This window comes from Erinaceus europaeus, chromosome 16 (genome assembly GCF_950295315.1).
Source record: "Erinaceus europaeus chromosome 16, mEriEur2.1, whole genome shotgun sequence".
Classification (NCBI taxonomy): domain Eukaryota; kingdom Metazoa; phylum Chordata; class Mammalia; order Eulipotyphla; family Erinaceidae; genus Erinaceus; species Erinaceus europaeus.
This window is the reverse complement of record NC_080177.1, coordinates 37,247,370-37,267,793: the sequence shown is the minus strand read 5'-3', so window position 1 is coordinate 37,267,793 and position 20,424 is coordinate 37,247,370. Positions and strand designations below refer to the sequence as shown.

At 35.0% G+C, this 20,424-nt stretch overlaps 1 protein-coding gene across 1 annotated transcript in view; it reads right to left on the bottom strand.

The window, feature by feature from the left end:
• Window positions 1–488: 488 nt before the first annotated feature.
• Window positions 489–20,424, bottom strand: part of EXOC5 (exocyst complex component 5) — a 59,760-nt gene continuing 39,824 nt past the window's right edge. The window contains exons 12-18 of the mRNA XM_060174919.1: window positions 18,812–18,959; window positions 15,085–15,193; window positions 12,223–12,343; window positions 6,492–6,578; window positions 4,091–4,199; window positions 3,428–3,643; window positions 489–2,630 (exon numbers count right to left, since the gene is read on the bottom strand). Of these exons, the coding sequence (XP_060030902.1) occupies window positions 2,442–2,630; window positions 3,428–3,643; window positions 4,091–4,199; window positions 6,492–6,578; window positions 12,223–12,343; window positions 15,085–15,193; window positions 18,812–18,959 (979 nt within the window). The 3' untranslated portion in view covers window positions 489–2,441. The remainder of the gene's footprint in view (window positions 2,631–3,427; window positions 3,644–4,090; window positions 4,200–6,491; window positions 6,579–12,222; window positions 12,344–15,084; window positions 15,194–18,811; window positions 18,960–20,424) is intronic.

The following is a 20,424-nucleotide window of genomic DNA, read 5'->3' as shown; positions in this document are numbered from 1 at the left end:
GTTTTGTGTTTCACTTTCTATACCGTTTTATATAAAACACAATCAATTTTTAGAAAAACAATTACAATTTGTAAATGTTCAGAGTATTTTCAACTTCAAAACTTTACCCAATGTTCACCTTTGCAAAACTTTAAAAGTTTCTCAAATACTTGCTAAATTTACCAATATACAAAGTTCCATTATTACTACCTAAATTTTTACTATGTGCATATGAAAAACACTTACTGATAATCTCTTTTGAGTCAAATTTTGGGCAAAATCTGGTGGTGATAAGATACATGAAAAATATATTAAAATTGAAATGCAAAGCAAGTAAGTTATTTTACACAGTATCTTAGAAAAAAGTAATTTGTCTGAATTTTAAATCCTTATTAGTCAGGTACTTTCTAAAATGGAAACTGTGAACACCTAAACTCTAAAAAAGGAACATCTTAAAATTTATAAAATTCAATATGGATGTTCTTATAATGGAGTGAAATAAAGAACAATTGTAGGAAATCTGTTTATTGAGCATTAATGTTAGCACTTCTAAATTAAGTGACTTTGTCACTGCCCTGTCACCAAAAAAATATTGCTCAAAACTCAGGTATGGAAATAATAATAAAATATCTAAGCAACAAGTCTTACATTTTAAAAATTAATCCAAACAAAATAATTTGAAGCATTCTCTGATTCGAAATTTTTTAAAATGTTTTCATGTTTTATTTGAGATTTCCCCTTTTTTCTTTTCTTTTTTTTTTTTTTAAACAAATTGACACTGTATACAAAGAGTTCAAATGGTCTGCCTTGAAATTGTTGGCTTTAAGTAACAGAGGTATAATTTGAATTTACATCAGAGATTTCTAAAGTGGCAAAAGTACAAGCATATGACTTTCTACAGTATCCAAGACTTGTTCTGGCTCTCCCTTGACTAAGGAATAAAAATTAAACAGACTTCTAAAGATGCCACAATCTCCAAAAATGCTTTCATAAAAGTTGGCATGCTTCATTTCTCTTGCTCACCTTGATAATACTGGGCTAAATAGAAAATAAAGAAATTCAATTAGAAGTAACTTAAAGACTAGCTATCTATAATTGGAAGTTTCAGTAAAGTTGATGACCAATCAGAAACATATTCCTAAAAGAGAAGTGGTTTTCTGAAATTAAGTTGAAAAGACATATGAAAAATGCCAAGAGTGGGTTGAAAATTAATGTTTATCTATCCCTAGAAGATTATAAACAACATACTAGAAGATAAAATATGCTAAGAATTCAAATTGGCATGGCAAAGTTAGAGAGCAAAGGTCTAAAGTTCCACTTGATGTTTAAATTTTATAAGTGATTTATTATATCACTATATCATGCCAATTTAATTAACTACATCCAGTCAGAATCACTCAGAAATGTCTTGAAAAAGATAACGAGAGAAACTATAAACTTGAGAACTTTGAAATTTAAAAATTACAAAGTTCATCTTTGCAAAGTTCATCCTGGTCTTAGAATACATACTATCAACTATCGATTTCTAACTCCTCTTAAAATAGAAGACTATTTGCATGTTTAGCCAACTCATCTTATTCAAGTTCAGCATTATGATATAAATCTTAAAGAGCTGCACTGTTGCTAAACACTGTCAATTATTTCTCATATGCACCATTTTGACTATACCTCACTTTCCACTTCCCTTGTAATATTAAAATAATGAATAAATATTGTCCTTTAATTAAGGTCCTCTACCTTAAGTGAAATATGAAATATAAAATAAGGTAGTTGCATTAACTTTTTGCTAGTGTTGGCTTAAAATCGGTTTACCAAATAAAAAACCAGTAAACGTTAAATCTTGTTGTTTTGTTTTTTACCCAGAAAGCAGATCTATTATCATCCACATCAAACACCTATATACAACATTTCATCATTCTAATTATAGAATGAATCTTGGAATAGTATTACCTTTTATTATACCTCAAAAAAAAAATAAAGCAATCAACTAACTACACAGATTTTGCTGAATTGTTAACCTTCTGAAAAAGACAAAATGGTTTCCAGGAAAACCTAAAATAACTTGATATATAACAAATACAGTTTTGTTGTATTTTACCCACTATTGATGGATAAAGCAGGATGGTGAAATTTCTCAATGAAGAATAAGAACTGGAACACTGGTAACAACTCATTTGCTTTCTGACATCAATGTTTTTCAGGATAAAAATATTAAACTGTAACTTCACAGAATTTGAAAGTTTTAAGTTTAAACTGAAATTAAAATTCTACTTAAAAGAGAAAAGGCAAAATATGGCTAGTAGCATCCAAATTTCAAATAAAATTACGAATCTAAGTATGGCTGCTGTTTTTCCAAACAGTCATTTCTCCACAAAATGTTGGCTGTGTCATAAAAAATCTCCTGTGCTTTCTATCAACCAAGGCCTGTTGAAATACAACACATTTCTCTTGTAAATTCAACCTCAGCTGAAATGTCGAGCAAGGCGAGCCGATCTATAGTCAACACGAAGTTGGACGAAGGAGTGAAGAATGTTCTTGTCCAAGTTAGCAAGTTGTTCTCCTGAGCAGACTTGCTTTAAATTATCTGGGGCAACTACCAGAAGATTGCAAAGTGCATGCAGTGTATCAAAAAGCTGTAATACCAGTGGAATCTGAATTGGGATAAAAGACAAAAAAGTACTGAAATAAAATAATTTCAAATATGCAGTTAGTTCAAAAATTCTCCTCACTAAGAGACTTATCAGTCAAGATTTATCATTGTATGAGAGTTCAATGCACTCTAATTTTTAAAATCTCCTGAAGTGTTAAAACTCAAATATTTCAGACATTATAAAATTTACTATATTTCTGAAATGACTATCATTTTTTTCTTAAATAGTAATATTCATACTTTTATAGTCTTGAACTATTATCCTTAATTATCACTTTTCAGAAATTGAATTCTAAGGAAAACTGATTCAGAGAGATTTACATGAAGAATTAGTGTGTGTGTGTGTGTGTGTATATATATATATATAATTTTTGTCAAAGGAAAAACGTGGAGAGGAGAGAGGGAGACAGAGGAAGAGTTAAAGAGAGACTCCTGCAGCACTGCTTCACAACTTGCAAAGTTTTGCCCGGTGGGTAGGGAACTGGGGACATGAACCTGTCCTTATGCAGACTGTTCAGTCAGGTGTGCCACCTGCCCCAAACGTGTTTTCTTGACGTGTGACATATTTGCTATTATTTATGCAAAGCATCAAAATCATATGGACTATTTAATTGACTATAGCCTTGTCTAAAATAAAGCACCAAAGAAAGATATAACCAGAATGTTACTTTTTGTAGGTAGGTCCATCTTACCATAATTAAAAAGCTATAAAATTTTTAGCAATGAAAGTCAGTACATATATTTAGTGGCTTAATAGTCTCAAGACTATTCACATGTTTGATATTCGTGTATACATACCTTGAAGTCTTTGGCACACTTCCTATATTCAGCTACATCACAAATTGCTAACATGCCACCCATACAGCTGTAGGAATATTGTTGAAGATGCTCAAAAATAAGTCGATGAAAACGTACTCCAAGTTCCATCAGAACTGTGTCTACATTCTTCCCATCCATAGAATTTTTAATCTTCTCCACTTGTTTTCTTACGTAAGCACAAACTTTAACACAGGCCTGTAAAATTTTTGTACATTTACTACATAGAAATACGTATCAGCTTAGCTAAAAATACATAGTGATCTCTCTTTAACCATTAAGTAACAGAAAAAAGCAAGATCACTGTAAGACACACTAATGAAAATGTGAACAAAACTTGGGAGTCAGGTGGTAGTACAGTGGGTTAAGTGCATGTGGCGCAAAGCATACGGATCCCAGTTCAAGCCCCTGGCTCCCCACCTGCAGGGGAGTCACTTCACAAGCGGTGAAGCAGGTCTGCAGGTGTCTTTCTCTCCCCCTGTCTTTCCCTTCTCTCTCCATCTCTCTCTGTCCTATCCAACAACAGCAATTTCAATAGCAACAATAATAACTACAAGGGCAACAAAAGGGAATAAATAAATATTTTTTTAAAAAGTGAACAAAACTATTAAAAATTCCACTAGAATACTGAATCACTTTACTCACATTAGTATACTGAATCAAAACATTGTTTTCATCTTCTGGTTTAAAGTCTGTTTTCTTTTGTTCTGCAGCCAAGATATGTTTCATCTGTCCAATCATACAATTTAATGTCCTAGAGAAAGAAGAATACTATTTATTTGATCCATTTAGTTAACCTTATATTCCCTACTAGTTATATGAAATTTACTTTCATACCAGTAATAAAAAATTTTTTGCTATTGGCAAACTTTAGATTTTAGAAAAATATAAGTTCTAGGTCTTGCCATAAAATAGCTTTTGGTTTTACTAGCTTCCTGATCAAAACACAAGACAAAGATTACTTTGTTCAATATTAAGGAAGTCTTAAAGTTCATTTTCTGTCATTAATTTATTTCTTCAATAAGATAGAGCTGAAGGGAGTGAATTTTAGGATAGTTATAAGGGAAGTAACTCAAAAGGTGGGCCAAATAACCTAAGGAAATAATAAAGCTAGGAAAAGGATAATTTGTTGACAAAAGTTAAATATTAAGGGCTAGAGTTCACATTGAGGTAAGACAAGAAGTATGTGTAATAGAGGTATAGAATATTGTGGGCACTGAGAGGGATATTCATCTTTAAGGTTTCTGTTACCAAAGACAACAAGATCCAGTGAGATACAGGAGTGAATAGCTAAAACAATGATGATCAAAAAAATGAATGGGTAACAAATACAGCAGTGAAAATAATCAAAGATTCAAGGTCAAAAGAAAAATGGTGAGTGTAGCAGGAATGCAGCCTGAATGCACCAAATCTGTATTTGAGAAGGTTCCAGGCTCAATTCCTGGCACCACCAGAGCCAGAGCTGAGTGTACTGGTGCTCTAGTCCAAAATTTAAAAAGAAAAAAAAAAAGCTTTTAGGTACTCTCCTGCAAGCAAGTAGCAAGTCAAAATGAGGAATTTAGACTAGGAAAATACATACTTCTTGGAAGTGATGATAATAATACAAAAAACATATATGTATCCATTATAATCATATTAAATTATAGGTTCTATGTATGTACAATATCATATGTCCTACAAAGGAAAAAAATAATTTTGGAGTTTCTTCTAAGAGTCCTAAAAGTCAATATACTAGTTTGAGTAATTAATTCTGCAACATCTTTGTTCTTTCTAATTGTATTTTTTCATTTATTTTTTTCTTACCCCTATATTCTACTTTTGTAGTTCTTAACATCAGTGAGAAGATAACTGGGAGATTAGTTCAAGTAATATGTTACTACTACTAAAGTAAAAATATATTTTCAGAAAAGTAAATTTCAGGTTATCCTTATAGGAGTACTGAAACTAATATGCATTGAAATATGCTGTCTTTGATAAAAGAGAAAGGATTATTATAATAAATAAAAAAGACATACCCAAGCTTAGAAGTACATGTTTTAGAACTAGAGACTAAGCTACCACCACTAGCTGAAGAAATAATTTCTTTTTTTTTTATTGGGGTTTACAGTAAAATACAGTAGTTTGTACATGTGAACATCTCTCAGTTTTCCACATAATAATTCAGTCAATAAAACAACAAGAGCAACAAAACAATAAAACAACAATAAAACAATAAAAATAATAAATAAAGCAACAATAAAACAACAAGAGCAACAAAAGGGAATAAATATATATTAAAAAAAAATTTATAAGAATGTGCTCTACTACTAAGACACTTCCCTGGACCAGTACACATCATTTTTAATGAAGGCCATATATATATATACATACATACATACATACATACATCATGGGCATATGAAGAAGGGGGAGATGAGGGAGTCGGGCTGTAGTACAGCGGGCTAAGTGCAGGTGGTGCAAAGCACAAAGACCGGCATAAGAATCCCGGTTCGAACCCCGGCTCCCCACCTGCAGGGGAGTCGCTTCACAGGCGGTGAAGCAGGTCTGCAGGTGTCTATCTTTCTCTCCTCCTCTCTGTCTTCCCCTCCCTTTCTTCATTTCTCTCTGTCCTATCCAACAACAACAATAATAACTACAACAATAAAACAACAAGGGCAAGAAAAGGGAAAAAAAAAAAACTTAAAAAAAAAAAGAAGGGGGAGATGCTTTTGAAAACTGGATTTTAATAGAACCTGGTCTAAAAATAAACCTGAACACAAAATGACTGTCAGAAATAATGAACTAAGCGAGTCAGTAAAAATGAACATTCTAGTAAATACTGAGAAGCTGTGAAAAGAAAATCAAATGTTATAGCAGAATGGTGGAATCAAGACAAGCTCTTCTGTCTAGACTCAGTGGAAGAGTATATGCTCTGTATGTTTGAGGTTCCAGGTTCCATTCTCTCAGTACCTCCTCCCGCCCCCCTCCCCAGGAAAAGGCTTTTCTTCTCTACATACCCCTACAATGTAGTTTTACATTTAAAAAAAGAGTAAAATTAGTAACTTGCCTATCAATGCCAGTGTCCAATTTCATTTCCATTTGCTCAATTATTTCTTTTTTCTTCTGAAGACATTCTGATAGTTTAGGAGAAGAGCTAATTGTTTAAAGGAGAGAAAATTCACATTAGTATTTTATAGGTATAAAACTATACTGCTAAAATCTTATAAGATTGTTAAAACAATAAAAATGTTAATCTTAAAATTCTAAGCTTTTTATATGCATGTATATTGTCATATATATTCATAAATGCACATATTCTAATTTTCTCACGAAAAAAAAGGACAGAAGTGTTATACTTGGACGGGTACATAGCATAATGGTGACTCTCCTGCCTGAGGCTCCGAAGTTCCAGGTTCATTAATCCCCTGCACCCATATAAACCAGAACTGATCAGTGCTCTAAAAAAAAAAAAAAAAACTGAAGAAGTCTTCTACTTACTACATAAACTGAAATTAATCAATAATCACTATGTCCAACTCATTACAACAGTCACCCAAGACAAATTACCCAGTTAAAAGAGGAGGACTTATTTAATTTTAGTCATTGCTAAGGTTTCACCATTCAGGATAGTATTTCCAGGTAGGATAGGAGATAAGACAGGAAGAAAGAAAGATACCATGTCACTGAGTTTCCTCCAAAGCAGTGAGGATGGGTGAGTTAGGTCATTGGTATGGCAAAGCAAGTGCACTAACCAGATGAATTATTTTGATGGCCCAAAAGAGTAAGATTTAATTTTGATATTTTCACCTGAGGAAATTTCATTAAGAATAAAAACATGGGAATTCAGAGGCGGGGCTACGAGCAACAGCAGATCTGTTCCTCTCCCTCTTCCCCTCCCCCTCCCCTCCCCTTTCCCAGATCAACTAGGAATACAAAAGGAGACCACCTAGGACCTAAACAAGAAAGGACTAGAACGACTTCAGGAACCCACCAAATCACCAAACACACGTGGCTGGTGGCCAGAGAGGAGCCTAGGGAGAGATTAAGTGGCTGGTAACAGCCCAGCAGTTTATCAGAAACACCACCTCCAGTCTGTTCCACCAACAAGGAGACAGCTGAAGGGAGGAGATGACTCCCTGGAGACTCACTAAGTACAACTCTGAGTCTCCCTCCATTGCTATTGCCCTCAGAATCTGGAGCAGCAGCAGGGAGGCACACCAGGGGACAGAGATCAAACCAGGAAACTCAGGAGAAGATCTATACCTCCAAGGCATAGCTGTGAAAGTCTCTTTGCATAATCACTAGATTATCTCTGCCACACCCTACTTTATCTCTTGGTCAGGAATCAATGATTAAGCTAAGAAGCCTACTTATAGTTTAAAGGCCTTCAGGCTCCCATAGCCTACAGGGAAGAAAAAGAACAAAACAGTCACCTACAGAGGAAAACCATTAAGATTAGCAGCAGACTTCTCCACACAAACACTACAGGCAAGAAGAGAATGGCAAGTACTCAATGAGAAAGGCTTTCAACCAAGAATACTGTATCCTGCTACTGTCATTCAGACTAGATGGAGGCATCAAAACCTTCTCAGACAAGCAACAGTTGAAGGAATCAACTATCACCAAGCCTGCCCTGAAAGAAGTTCTGAAAGGTCTTCTATAAACAGTCAGGCCACCATAAACAGGCCATATATAACAGAACACTCTAAAACTCTACAAGAATAGCATTAAAATATCTTCAATCTTTGATATCAATAAATTCCAATGGCCTGAATTCACCTATTAAAAGGCACAGAGTAGGAAGATGGAACAGAAAATACAACCCAAAAATATACTGTCGACAGGAAACCCACCTAACTCAACAAGACAAACACAGACGTAAAGTGAAAGGATGGAAAACTATCATACAAGCCAATGGCCCACAAAAAAAGGGCAGGAACAGCTATTCTCATATTTGACATGATAGACTTTAAAATAGATAAGATTAAAAAAGATAGGAATGGACACTACTTAATGCTCAGAGGATCAGTCAATCAAGAGGACTTAATAATTATTAACATCTATGCACCCAATGAGAAGCCATCTAAATGTATCAAACATCTACTGAAAGAGCTACAGCAATATTTTAACAGCAACATAGTCATAGTAGGGGACTTCAACACCCCACTCTCTCAACTTGACAGATCACCCAGGCAGAAAATCAATAAAGACATAAGGGAGCTAAATGAAGAGATAGATGAACTAGAACTACTGGACATTTTCAGTCATTCCTCCCAAGAAACTGGAATATACATTTTACTCAAGTCCAATGGGTCATTCTCAAGGATAGACCATATGTTAGGCCACAAAGACAGCACCAGCCAATTCAAGAGCACTGAAATCATCCCAAGCATCTTCTCAGACCACAGTGGAATTAAACTAACACTGAACAATCAACAAAAGATTAGTAACAGTCCCAAAATGTGGAAGCTCAACAGTACACTTCTTAACAACTTCTGGGTCAAAGAGGAAATCAAGGAAGAAATCAAACTGTTTCAAAAGTTTAATAAAAAATGAAGATACAAGCTATCAAAATATTTGGGACACAGCAAAGGCAGTACTGAGAGGGAAGTTCATAGCCATACAAGCATACATTAGGAAACAAGAAAAAGCACAAATAAACAGCCTGATTGCACATCTTAAAGACCTAGAAGAAGAAGAACAAAGGAACCCTAAAGCAACCAGAAGGACAGAAATCATTAAAGTTAGGACAGAAATCAATAATATTGGAAGTAAGAAAACCATACAAAAGATCAATGAAAGTAAATGTTGGTTCTTCATAAGAGTGAACAAAATCGACAAACCTTTAGCCAGACTCACAAAACAAAAAAGGAGAAGACCCAAATAAATAGGATCATAAATGAAAGAGGAGATACCACAACAGAAACCACAGAAATTCAGCATGTCATGTGAGGCTTCTATGAAGAACTATATGCCACCAAGCTAGAGAACCTGGAAGAAATGGACGATTTCCTAGATACCTACCAACTTCCAAAACTAAGTAAAGAGGAAGTAGATAACATGAACAGGCCCATCACAGCTAATGAAATTGAAACAGTTATCAAAAATCTCCCCAAAAATAAAAGTCCTGGACCAGATGGTTTTACAAATGAATTCTACAAAACATTCAAAGAGGAACTAATACCTCTACTTTTAAAAGTCTTCCAGAAGATTGAAGACACTGGAATACTCCCTGCCAGCTTCTATGAAGCCAACATTTCTCTGATACCAACAGCAGACAGGGACAGAACCAAAAAAGAAAACTACAGACCAATATCTCTGATGAACACAGATGTGAAAATATTGAACAAAATTCTAGCCAACCAAATACAGCAGTATATTAAAAAGATTGTTCATCATGACCAAGTGGGGTTTATCCCAGGATTGCAAGGTTGGTTTAAGTAACATATGTAAATCAATGAAAGTGATCTACCACATCAACAAAAGCAATATTAAAAACCACATGGTCATATCAATAGATGCAGAGAAAGCCTTTAACAAAATACAACATCCCTTTATGACCAAAACACTACAAAAAGTGGGAACAGATGGAAAATTCCTGAAGATAGTGGAGTCTACATATAGCAAACCTATAGCCAACATCATACTCAATGGTGAAAAACTGGAAGCATTTACCCTCAGATCAGGTACTAGACAGGGATGCCCACTATCACCATTGACCTAGTGTTGGAAGTTCTTGCCATAGCAATCAGGCAGGAGCAAGGAATTAAAGGGATACAGATTGGAAGAGAAGAAGTCAAACTCTACCTATTTGCAGATGACATGATAGTATACATTGAAAAACCTAAGAAGCTTTTGGAAATCATCAGGCAATACAGTAAGGTGCCAGGCTACAAAATTAACATTCAAAAGTCGGTGGCATTCCTCTATGCAAACACTAAGTTAGAAGAAATTGAAATCCAGAAATCAATTCCTTTTATTATAGCAACAAAAACAATCAAATATCTAGGAATAAACCTAACCAAAGAAGTGAAAGACTTGTATACTGAAAATTATGAGTCACTACTCAAGGAAATTGAAGAAGACACAAAGAAGTGGACAGATATTCCATGTTCATGGGTTGGCAAAATTAACATCATCAAAATGAATATACTATCCAGAGCCATCGAAAAATTTAATGCTATCCCCATCAAGATCTCAACCACATTTTTTAGGAGAACAGAACAAATGCTTCAAATGTTTATCTGGAACCAGAAAAGACCTAGAATTGCCAAAATAATCTTGAGAAAAAAGAGCAGAACCAGAGGCATCACACTCCCAGATCTTAAATTGTATTACAGGGCCACTGTCATCAAAACTGCTTGGTACTGGAACATGAATAGACATACTGACCAGTGGAATAGAACTGAGAGCCCAGAGGTAAGTCCCCACACATATGGACATCTAATCTTTGACAAAGGTGCCCCAGACTATTAAACGGGGAAATCAGAGTCCCTTCAACAAATGGTATTGGAAACAATGGGTTGAAACATGCCAAAGAATGAAACTGAACCACTATATTTCACCAAATACAAAAGCAAATTCCAAGTGGATCAAGGACTTGGATGTTAGAACACAAACTATCAGATACTTAGAGGATAATATTAGCAAAACTCTATTCCGCACAAATTTTAAAGACATCTTCAATAAAACGAATCCAATTACAAAGACTAAGACAAGCATAAACCTATGGGACCACGTAAAATTTAAAAGCTTCTGCACAGCTAAAGAATATGAATATTACTCAGCTATCAAAAATGGTGACTTCATCATTTTCAGCCAATCTTGGATGGACCTTGAAAAATTCATGGTAAGTAAATAAGTCAGAAACAGAAGGATGAATATGGGATGATCTCACTGTCAGGCAGAAGTTGAAAAACAAGATCAGAAAAGAAAACATAAGCAGAATCTGAACTGGAATTGGTGTAATGCACCAAAGTGCAAAAGACTCTGGGGTGGGTGGGAGGGGAGAATACAGATCCAAGAAGGATGACAGAGGACCTAGTGGGGGTTGTATTGTTATATGAAAAACTGGGAAATGTTATGCATGTACAAACTATTGTATTTACTGTTGAATGTAAAACATTAATTTCCCAATAAAGAATTTTTAAAAAACTTAACATGTAATTCTAAAATACTGGAATTTACAGTTTCCTTATTTAAATAGTTTCCTTCTAAACATCTGGTATAATAATAAATGTCAAATTACTAAAAATATCAGGAAAGGCACAGCACTAATAAATGTGAATCACAAGTGATTTTCTTTTTTTAGAAAATATTTTTTCTATTATTTATTTATTCCCTTTTGTTGCCCTTGTTGTTTTATTGTTGTAGTTATTACTGTTATTGTTATTTATATTGTTGTTGCTGGATAGGACAGAGAGAAATGGAGAGAAGAGGGGAAGACAGAGGGGGGAGAGAAAGACAGCACCTGCAGACCTGCTTCACCGCCTGTGAAGCGACTCCCCTGCAGGTGGGGAGCCGGGGTTCGAACCAGGATCCTTATGCCGGTCCTTGTGCTTTGCGCCACCTGCTCTTAACCCGCTGCGCTACAGCCCGACTCCCAGATTCAGTCTTTTCAATCAAAATTAATACTGCAGGAAAGCAGGAAGACTAGAAGAAGGAAAAATTCTTTTTTCTTTTTATTTCACACCCATACTTGACGCTTTTATGAAAATATATCAATAAAAAATCACCAAGATGATGTAGATTATAGTAGTCACTGAATTACCAATGAAAAATCAGACAATATAACTAACCTTATTAGTGGCATAAGGTGATCATTAAACTGCTTGTCAAATAGGTGAAAAATTGTATTGGCCTGTTGCACGACATCCAAAAAATAGAGATTTGCATTTCTAGAATCTGAAGAAGGAATTCCTAAAATTGAAAAGCATGTATGAATCAGAAGATTAACTTTATGAAATTCAAAATCTGGAAGATGGCACAATGGACAAAATGTTGGACTCCCAAACATGAGTTCAATCCCCAGTAACACATGAGCCAGATTCTGATGCCCTGATTCTCTCTTCACTCTTTCTCATTAATAAACCTTTAAAAATAATTAAAATTAAAATGCATTTTAAAAAGAAAGTCATCTTACCAATAGTTTTATATACGCAATACAAATAAAAGTAACTGGTATGGGGACTGGACAATGACACACTTGGTTAAATGCACATTACCGTGCACAAGGACCCTGGTTCAAGGCCCTGGACCCCACCTTTGGAGAAAAACTTCACAAGTGGGGAAGAAGTGCTGCAGATGTCTGCCTCTCCCTCTCCCCTCTCAATTTCTCTATCTTACTAAATTAAAGAAAAAGGGGTCAGGAGGTGGTACACCTGGTTAAACACTCACATCACAGTGCGCAAGGATCCAAGTTCGAGCCCTGTCTCTACCTGCAGGGGGAAAGGTGCACTAGTGATGAAGCAGGGCTGCAGGTCGGCCTCGGTCTCTCCCTCTCTCTCTCTCACCCCCCCAAAATCTCCTCCTTCCCTTTCAATTTCTCTGTCTCTATCTATCCAATATAAATAAATTTTTAAAAATTAAAGAAAAAGTTTTGAAAATATTTTATAATAAGTAACTGCTATTTTAACAATCAGCAATAACTTGTGGACTGAAGAGTGAAACTCATTCAGTTTATTAATAACTTAAAAATTACCCAAAGATATTTTACGCTACCCATTCAGTCATTTGCTGACCTAAACTGAATAGTGAATCATAAATGAATTAGATTGTACCTTCTTCAGCCCTTACCCACTCCCTCATGTTCAGTGATTCAAATGTTCCATGAATAACATACGTGATTTTTCTTATAAGCAAGTCTAGTTGTTTGCTGACATTTAAAATAACTTCCTTCTTAATACCAGGTCCTTGCACATTGTTACCTTGTGTGTTCTACTGGGTGTACCACCACCCAGTCCCCTAAATCTCGGTCTCTTAAAATGTACATGGATGCTACAGTATTACACTTAAAAATCCATGTTTCACCTCTATCTTCTGTTATTCCCTCAAAAAAAAAAAAAAAGATTCAGTTTTCTCACTGTCTATAGAAAAAAAAAAAAGTTCCAGTATAACATTCAACTAACACTGCATTCTGACCCCCAAAAGGACAGCTGACTACTTTCAATTTTAGTTTCAAAGAGTTATAAATGCTAAGATTTCTCAACCTTTTTTTTCTTTTTTTGCAGCTAAAATGAGAGGTACAGAAACAAGAAAAATTGTTCATAGCAAGGAAAAACAAAAGTTTAATACCTACAGTTCTTAATAGAATGAGAATTTTTCAAAGTTTAAAAAATTAAAAGTAAATGTATTTTCCCTACAAAAAACCAATACACCAGTGGACAAGAAAATTAAAGGCTTTCTACTATACTATGAAAGGAACTAGAGGGGGTCAAACTAAGTGAAACAACTAAGAAGGAAAAGAATAAATATGGGGTGACCTCATTCATATGCAAGACAAAACAAAGGGAGGAGACAGGTTAAAACATAATGTAGATCCTAGGTCAATGTCTACAGATCTGGGGGCATGGAAGAGAGTCCAATAAGAAATGGGCATTTTGGTGGCAGGTGAAGTGTTCTAACATATTTTGGGGAAACATGAGGCAATATTGCCAAGACAACAAACAGGCTTGTAAAATACCTTTTCTCCATAAAAAATATTTTATTTAAAAATTAAAGGTTCTAACTTACAAGAGAAAAAAAATTAAGCCAATATACATGCAGAGAATATTAAGCCTTGCTGTTAATGAAATAAAAATTATGGCAATATTTATATATGTTTTATTTTTATTCATAAAAATAAATGACAAAACCATAAGATAAGAGGGTACAATTCTACACAATTCCTACCACCAGAACTCCATATTCCTTATGCCAGTCCTAGCGCTTTACACCACATGCGCTTAACCCGCTGCGCTACCGCCCAACTCCCTTGAACTCCATATCCCATCCCATCCCCTGATAGCTTTCCTATTCTTTGTCCCTTTGGAAGTATGGACCCAGGGTCATTATGGGATGCAGAGATGGAAGGTCTGGCTTCTGTAACTGCTTCTCTGCTGAACATATGCGTTGAGAGGTCTATCCATACTCCCAGCCTATCTCTCTGGGGAAGAAGCGCTCTAGGACACATTGGTGGGGTCATCTGCCCAGGGAAGTCCAGTTGGCATTTAATCACTAAGTTATTTAGATTTCAAAAAATGTTTAATGCACAAATGACAAAAAATTATTATAAGCCTATTCCTTTCCAGATTTAATCTGGAATATTTTTCCTTCTAAGCAATACATTACTCAATTTCCTCAACCATAACTGTTCTCACCTTCATTTCTGTTCCCTTGACATTTTCTGACTTCTATCAATATACTGTCCCATCACATAATTGTAGTAATTTACACAGTTTAGCTCTACCCTGCTCAATGTAATTAGTTATGAGGGAACTATGTCTTTGTATAGTTTTAGCACCTGACCAATCCTGGCATTTCAGAGCTTCAAAAAGCATTATTTACAACACTAAATTTAATACACAGAGATAAAAATATAAAATAATAGTATGAATTATCTTAATAGTTTAACAAGCCATATCAAAGGAATTTAACACAAAGTATTACATAAACTTACTTACCAGCAAGTCCTGTTTCCAGAGCATAATCAATATGCTCAATGCATAAAAATTCCACGAGAATGGTAAAAATTCTAAAGGCATTCCTTGGTAAATCAGAAGGATCAGAGAGCTTTGAAAACAAAAATTAAGTATATCATTTCTCAAACCTACCATTAAAAAGCCAATTTGTGTTTAACAATCAACTTTAAATAAAAAGCAGTATATTCAAGTATCAAAATAATTTACAGCTCTTCCTCCCCAACTCCCAGTATCTCTCCCACATACATACAAAAATTGCTACAATGTACCATATTTGTCTATAGTCCTCATGATTTTGGCTTTGTCAATGCCTCTTGAAGTTGGATAGTATTAATTAATGTATTATGATAGAAAAAAGTGAGAGAATCAAAAGAAAATAAGCTATGCAGAGTAAAAGTAAGAAAAGTTCCAAGAAATATATTGCCCTTACAAACATAACACACATATGAGAAACAGACACTGAAGAACCATGCAAAATTCTATCTTATTTAAAAGTTTAAGAACCACTGACTGAACAAGGGTTATCTAAGAAATCAATTGTAACTATAACAGAAACACCTTAAAAGAAAAAAAGAAAAAAAAGCAACCCAAGTTTTAAAACACACAAAAGGGCAGATGCAAAAAGGAATATACATATAGCACATGAAAAGGTACTGCCATTAGGAAAATGCACACTAAGCCTAGAATGCAAGGCATGCATCCTACCATACACTATCTTGCAGCCCCTAAGCCATAGTGTAATGGCACTATACAACCTGTTATATAGTCTAAAATTAAAAAAGGCTGGTCATACCAAAGTTGGAGATTCTATGAAATAAATATAGCTTTTATACAATGCTGGCAAATTCCAAATGAAATAATCACTTTTAAAATAGTTTGGTAGTGGTCTTAAACAAGCTTCAGGGGGAGGTGAAGAGAGGAGGGGGAGATGGGAGGTGAAGAGAGGGGACTAGGGACCCAGCACATGATGACAGAGAAAGAAATGGGTGGGTGGTGAGAGGTGTGCAGACACCTACACAGAGAGCTAAGAAGGCTGCAATCATGTTAACTCTCCTATAAATCATTATTTCCCCAGTAAAATGATGTAGGGGGAAAATGATCTAGTTTACTGTTACTAAGTACATACCCAAGTGAAATGAAAGCAGTATTCATGAATGTTTATAACAACTTCATTTGACTTGAAATAGACAAATACTGGAACCATTCCCAATTTGATAGAGAAACTGCAGTAAACTGTCACATGTCATTAAAGATGAGAAGTTCTTCGAAATGTATCATTTCATCATTATGTTAACATCATAGGGTGTAAACTTAGATAAATAGCCTACATACTCTAGGCTATAGAGATTTGAATAGTGGGATAAACAAAACAGTACCTTGCTGACCAAAATATTAAGAGGATGCATGACTAAGTTTATGCAATGAAAAACTATTCAGCTATAAAAAGATGTCAAACTAATCCACATAATTACATGGATAAATTTAAAAACAATTATGGTGATTGAAAGAAGTCAGAAACACATAATACATAGTCCCACTTATAAAAAAGTTAATCAACTCCCTGAAGACTTCCGATTTAGATTCAGGCCTTGAGTGTCCCCCTCAACCCCCCCCCTTTTTTTAAATAATCTATAATGGCAAAAAATAAGTAATGGCTTGAGGAGAAAAGGGAAGGATAGGGAGAATTATGTTACAGTGCACAAGGACCTAGGTTTGAGCACCCATTACCCTGCCTACAAGGGGAAAGCTTTCTAAGTGCAGGTGTCTCTCTGTCTTCCTCCCTATCACATCCCTCCATCCCTATTTCTAGCTGTTTTATCCACTAAACAAAAGAGTATATAAAAAATTTTGAAGAAGAAGAAGAGGAGGAGGAAGAGGAAAAAACGAAAATACTTTCTCATTCGGTTGGCAAAAGAAAGCATTTGAGGGTGATATTAACAGTGTATTAGAATTTCTATTGTTCTACATGCTTGCCAACACTTAATACATCACATCTCTTAATTTTTGCCAACCTAATGAGAGTAAGATAGCATTTTTCCTTTTTTTAAGACAGACAGAGAGAGAGAGATAGATACAGACAGACCATAGCTTGTAAGCATCCTTTAATGTGGTAGAGGATGAACTCAAATTTTGGCAAAGCAGCACATCATACAAGTGTGTGCAACCCAGGTTTAAATGCAAAGAAGGAGAAGAAGGAGAAAAAGAGGAAGAGGAGGAAAAAGGAGGAGAAGGAGGAGAAGGAGAAGAAGGAGGAGAAGAAGAAGGAGAAGGAGGAGGAGAAGGAGAAGGAGAGGAGGAGGAGGAGGAGGAGGAGAAAAAAAGGAAAATACTTTCTCATTCGGTTGGCAAAAAAATTAAGATATCTGAGGGGGCTAGGTGGTGGTGCACAGGGTTAAGCACATATACTACAAAGGCCCTGGCTCCCCACCTGCAGGGGGGTCGATTTGCAATTTGGTCAAGCAAGTCTGCAGGTGTCTATTTTTCTCTCCCCCTCCCCTCTCTATTTCACTCTGTCCTATACAATAAAATGGAAAAAAAAATGGCCACCAGGAGCAGTGAATTAGTAGTACAAGCAACGAGCTCTAGCCATAACCCTGGAGGCGGAAGGAAGGAAGGAAGGAAGGAAGGAGGGAGGGAGGGAGGGAGGGAGGGAAGGAATGAAGGAAGGAATTAAGAGATCTGATGTACCAAGTGTTGGTAAGATCCTATTGCTCCTATTTATATTTCATTTTCCTATTAATGAGTTTGAACATCTTATCAATATGTAATATTGCTATCTTTTATGTAAATTGTTTCTGTGGTATGATTTATTTTTATTAATTTATATATTATAATATAAACATAAATAACCATGTAAATATGACAATAATAAATTAAGACAGTCTGACTCCACTAAAAATTTCAACTTCTTTACCTATACAATTGGAGTCACAATCTTACAAGATAGTAACAATACTTAATATAGGTATTATATAACTAAAGTGCTTAGAAAAGTGCCTAGGACATAGTATGACTATGTAATTACTAGCTCAGTGTTTGTTCTATAATAATCTGCGAGTGACATTGGCTACAAGTACCTTCTTGCAGACTATGATTTACCAGTTGGCTAATATGTGTCTACTGGATTGAACTTTTCAATTTTAATGTGTTTTCTGGTGTCTATAAAATATCTCCATGGCTGGGCAGCAGTGCACCCAGTTGAAGGTACTTGTTACCATGGGCAAGGACTCAGGTTCAAGCTCCCAGACCCTACCTGCAGTGGGGGGGGGGGGGGGGAGAGCTTCATAAGCAGTACAGAATGATGCAAATATCTCTTTCTCTCTCTATGCCCCTCCCTCCCCTCAATCTTTGTTCTGTCAAAAAAAAAAAAATCCCCACATCTTCTCACAGCTGTTCTATTTCTATATGAGATCGGGTTAGGTCAACCTTCCCTTTTGTCTTAAATTACTATGTGAGAGAAGGAAAACTAAGGAAAATTTTAAAAATGTCTAACTTTAAAATGATATTGAAGCGCATATATAGTATATTCAAATTTCATAATATATAAAAATATATATTCTCTATTTTCACAATGATAGCTTCTAAGACAAAAATCTTACCTTGTTTTTAAATACATAAAGTAGGTACTTCTAGCTAAAGAACAGATTTATATCTCAGTAGAAGTAAAGACAAAACTATATAAATAAAATAAAATTACAGTTACTCTTACCCTATGACATCTTTCAAAGGCTTGTTTGGTTTCTTGTAAAAGATTAACAACCACTTCTTGGGATAGGAAAGTTTCCCCATGAGTATCAATACTTGGCCCCAGAGGTAAGTTGGTACGTTGTCTAATTCTCTCTTTCAAATCTTGAATACTTGTTTGTCATACCAACAAATTAAAAAAAAAAAAAGAAAACTTTACTGTACATAGATTTCAAGTACTCAGACTTAGTATAGCATCCATCAATAAAGAAAAATGAACAACCATGAGACTTGAATTTTCTAGTTCCAATAATTCTATAAAGTAAAACAATCTTAATAGTTTTCACTGAACAAGTGAATAGTTCAAAGTAATTTCTAAAGTCTCTTTCAGTTCTACAATTCTGATTTAATACTCAAAAACTTCTCATTTAATTTTCTTAGGAAATACACTAGTTTAATATTCTTAACGACTAAATAGTTTTTACTTAATAGTTTTGAGGGGTTTTTTTTTTTTTTTTTTGCCTCCAGAGTTATCGCTGGGGCTCGGTGTAGGCACTGTAAATCCAATACTCCTAGCGACCATTTTTTCCATTTTACTATACAGGACAAGAGAGAAGTTGAGAGAGACAAGGGAGGGAGGGAAGGAGGGAGGGAGAGAAAGAAAGAAAGAGAGAGGCACCTGTAGATCTGCTTCACTGTTTGTGAAGTGACCACCCTGCACATGGGGAACTGGGAGCTCCAACTGGAATCCCTGCACTTTGTACTATGTGCACTTAACCTTGTGCGCAACTGCCTGGCCCCTAGCAGTTTTTTTTTTCAAGTATTTGGGAGGGGGAGCCTCCCTCTGTCATCTGTGATGCTGGAACTTGAACCCAGGACCTCATGCCTGAGAATCCAATGCTTTATTTACTGTCCCCCCTCCTGGCCTAGTTTTACTTAAAATAACAATTTAAAATTATAATTAAAATACATTTGGCCAATTAAGCATATTGCAATTCCATTATTAAATAAGATACAGCAAATATAATTAAGCTTTCTGTAATAACTGATGTCACGTTAAATATGTATTATATGGTGGTAAGTATTTTTCTTTTTTCCTAGAATACACAGCTCCAGATTACTGTGAAATTAAAAAAAAAAAAAGCACTTTTTTAATTTTTCTTTCTTGCTACTTGTACTTTCATTTCTACCCTTATTTTTAATTATACTCTCTGCCTCATCAGTATTTAACATATGACAAACTTGGAACCAGTTGTATGTATGTATGGGCTTTGAGCTCTGATGAATAAACTGGGTTTCAGATAGTTAAAATCTAAATAACTAAGATACCACCAACTCTTACAATAAATAACTTTATTCTGTATGGTGTACATTAAATTATTTTATGCTCAAGTTAACTAAAGCTCAGAGTAACTAACAGTGAATCTTTTTTTTTTTTTTTGACCATGCTATAACAACAAAAAAGTGACATGCTTCCTAGTTCCTAAACTGGAATAATTTTTCAAGGATAAAAAAAAAAAAAGTCTACAGACTTCTTTATATAACTAATCTGCTTCACATTTTAACCATGCTACATTAGGTCATTTCAATACATGGTTCAAAAGACAGGAATTGATTAATGGTACAAACAAACTAAGT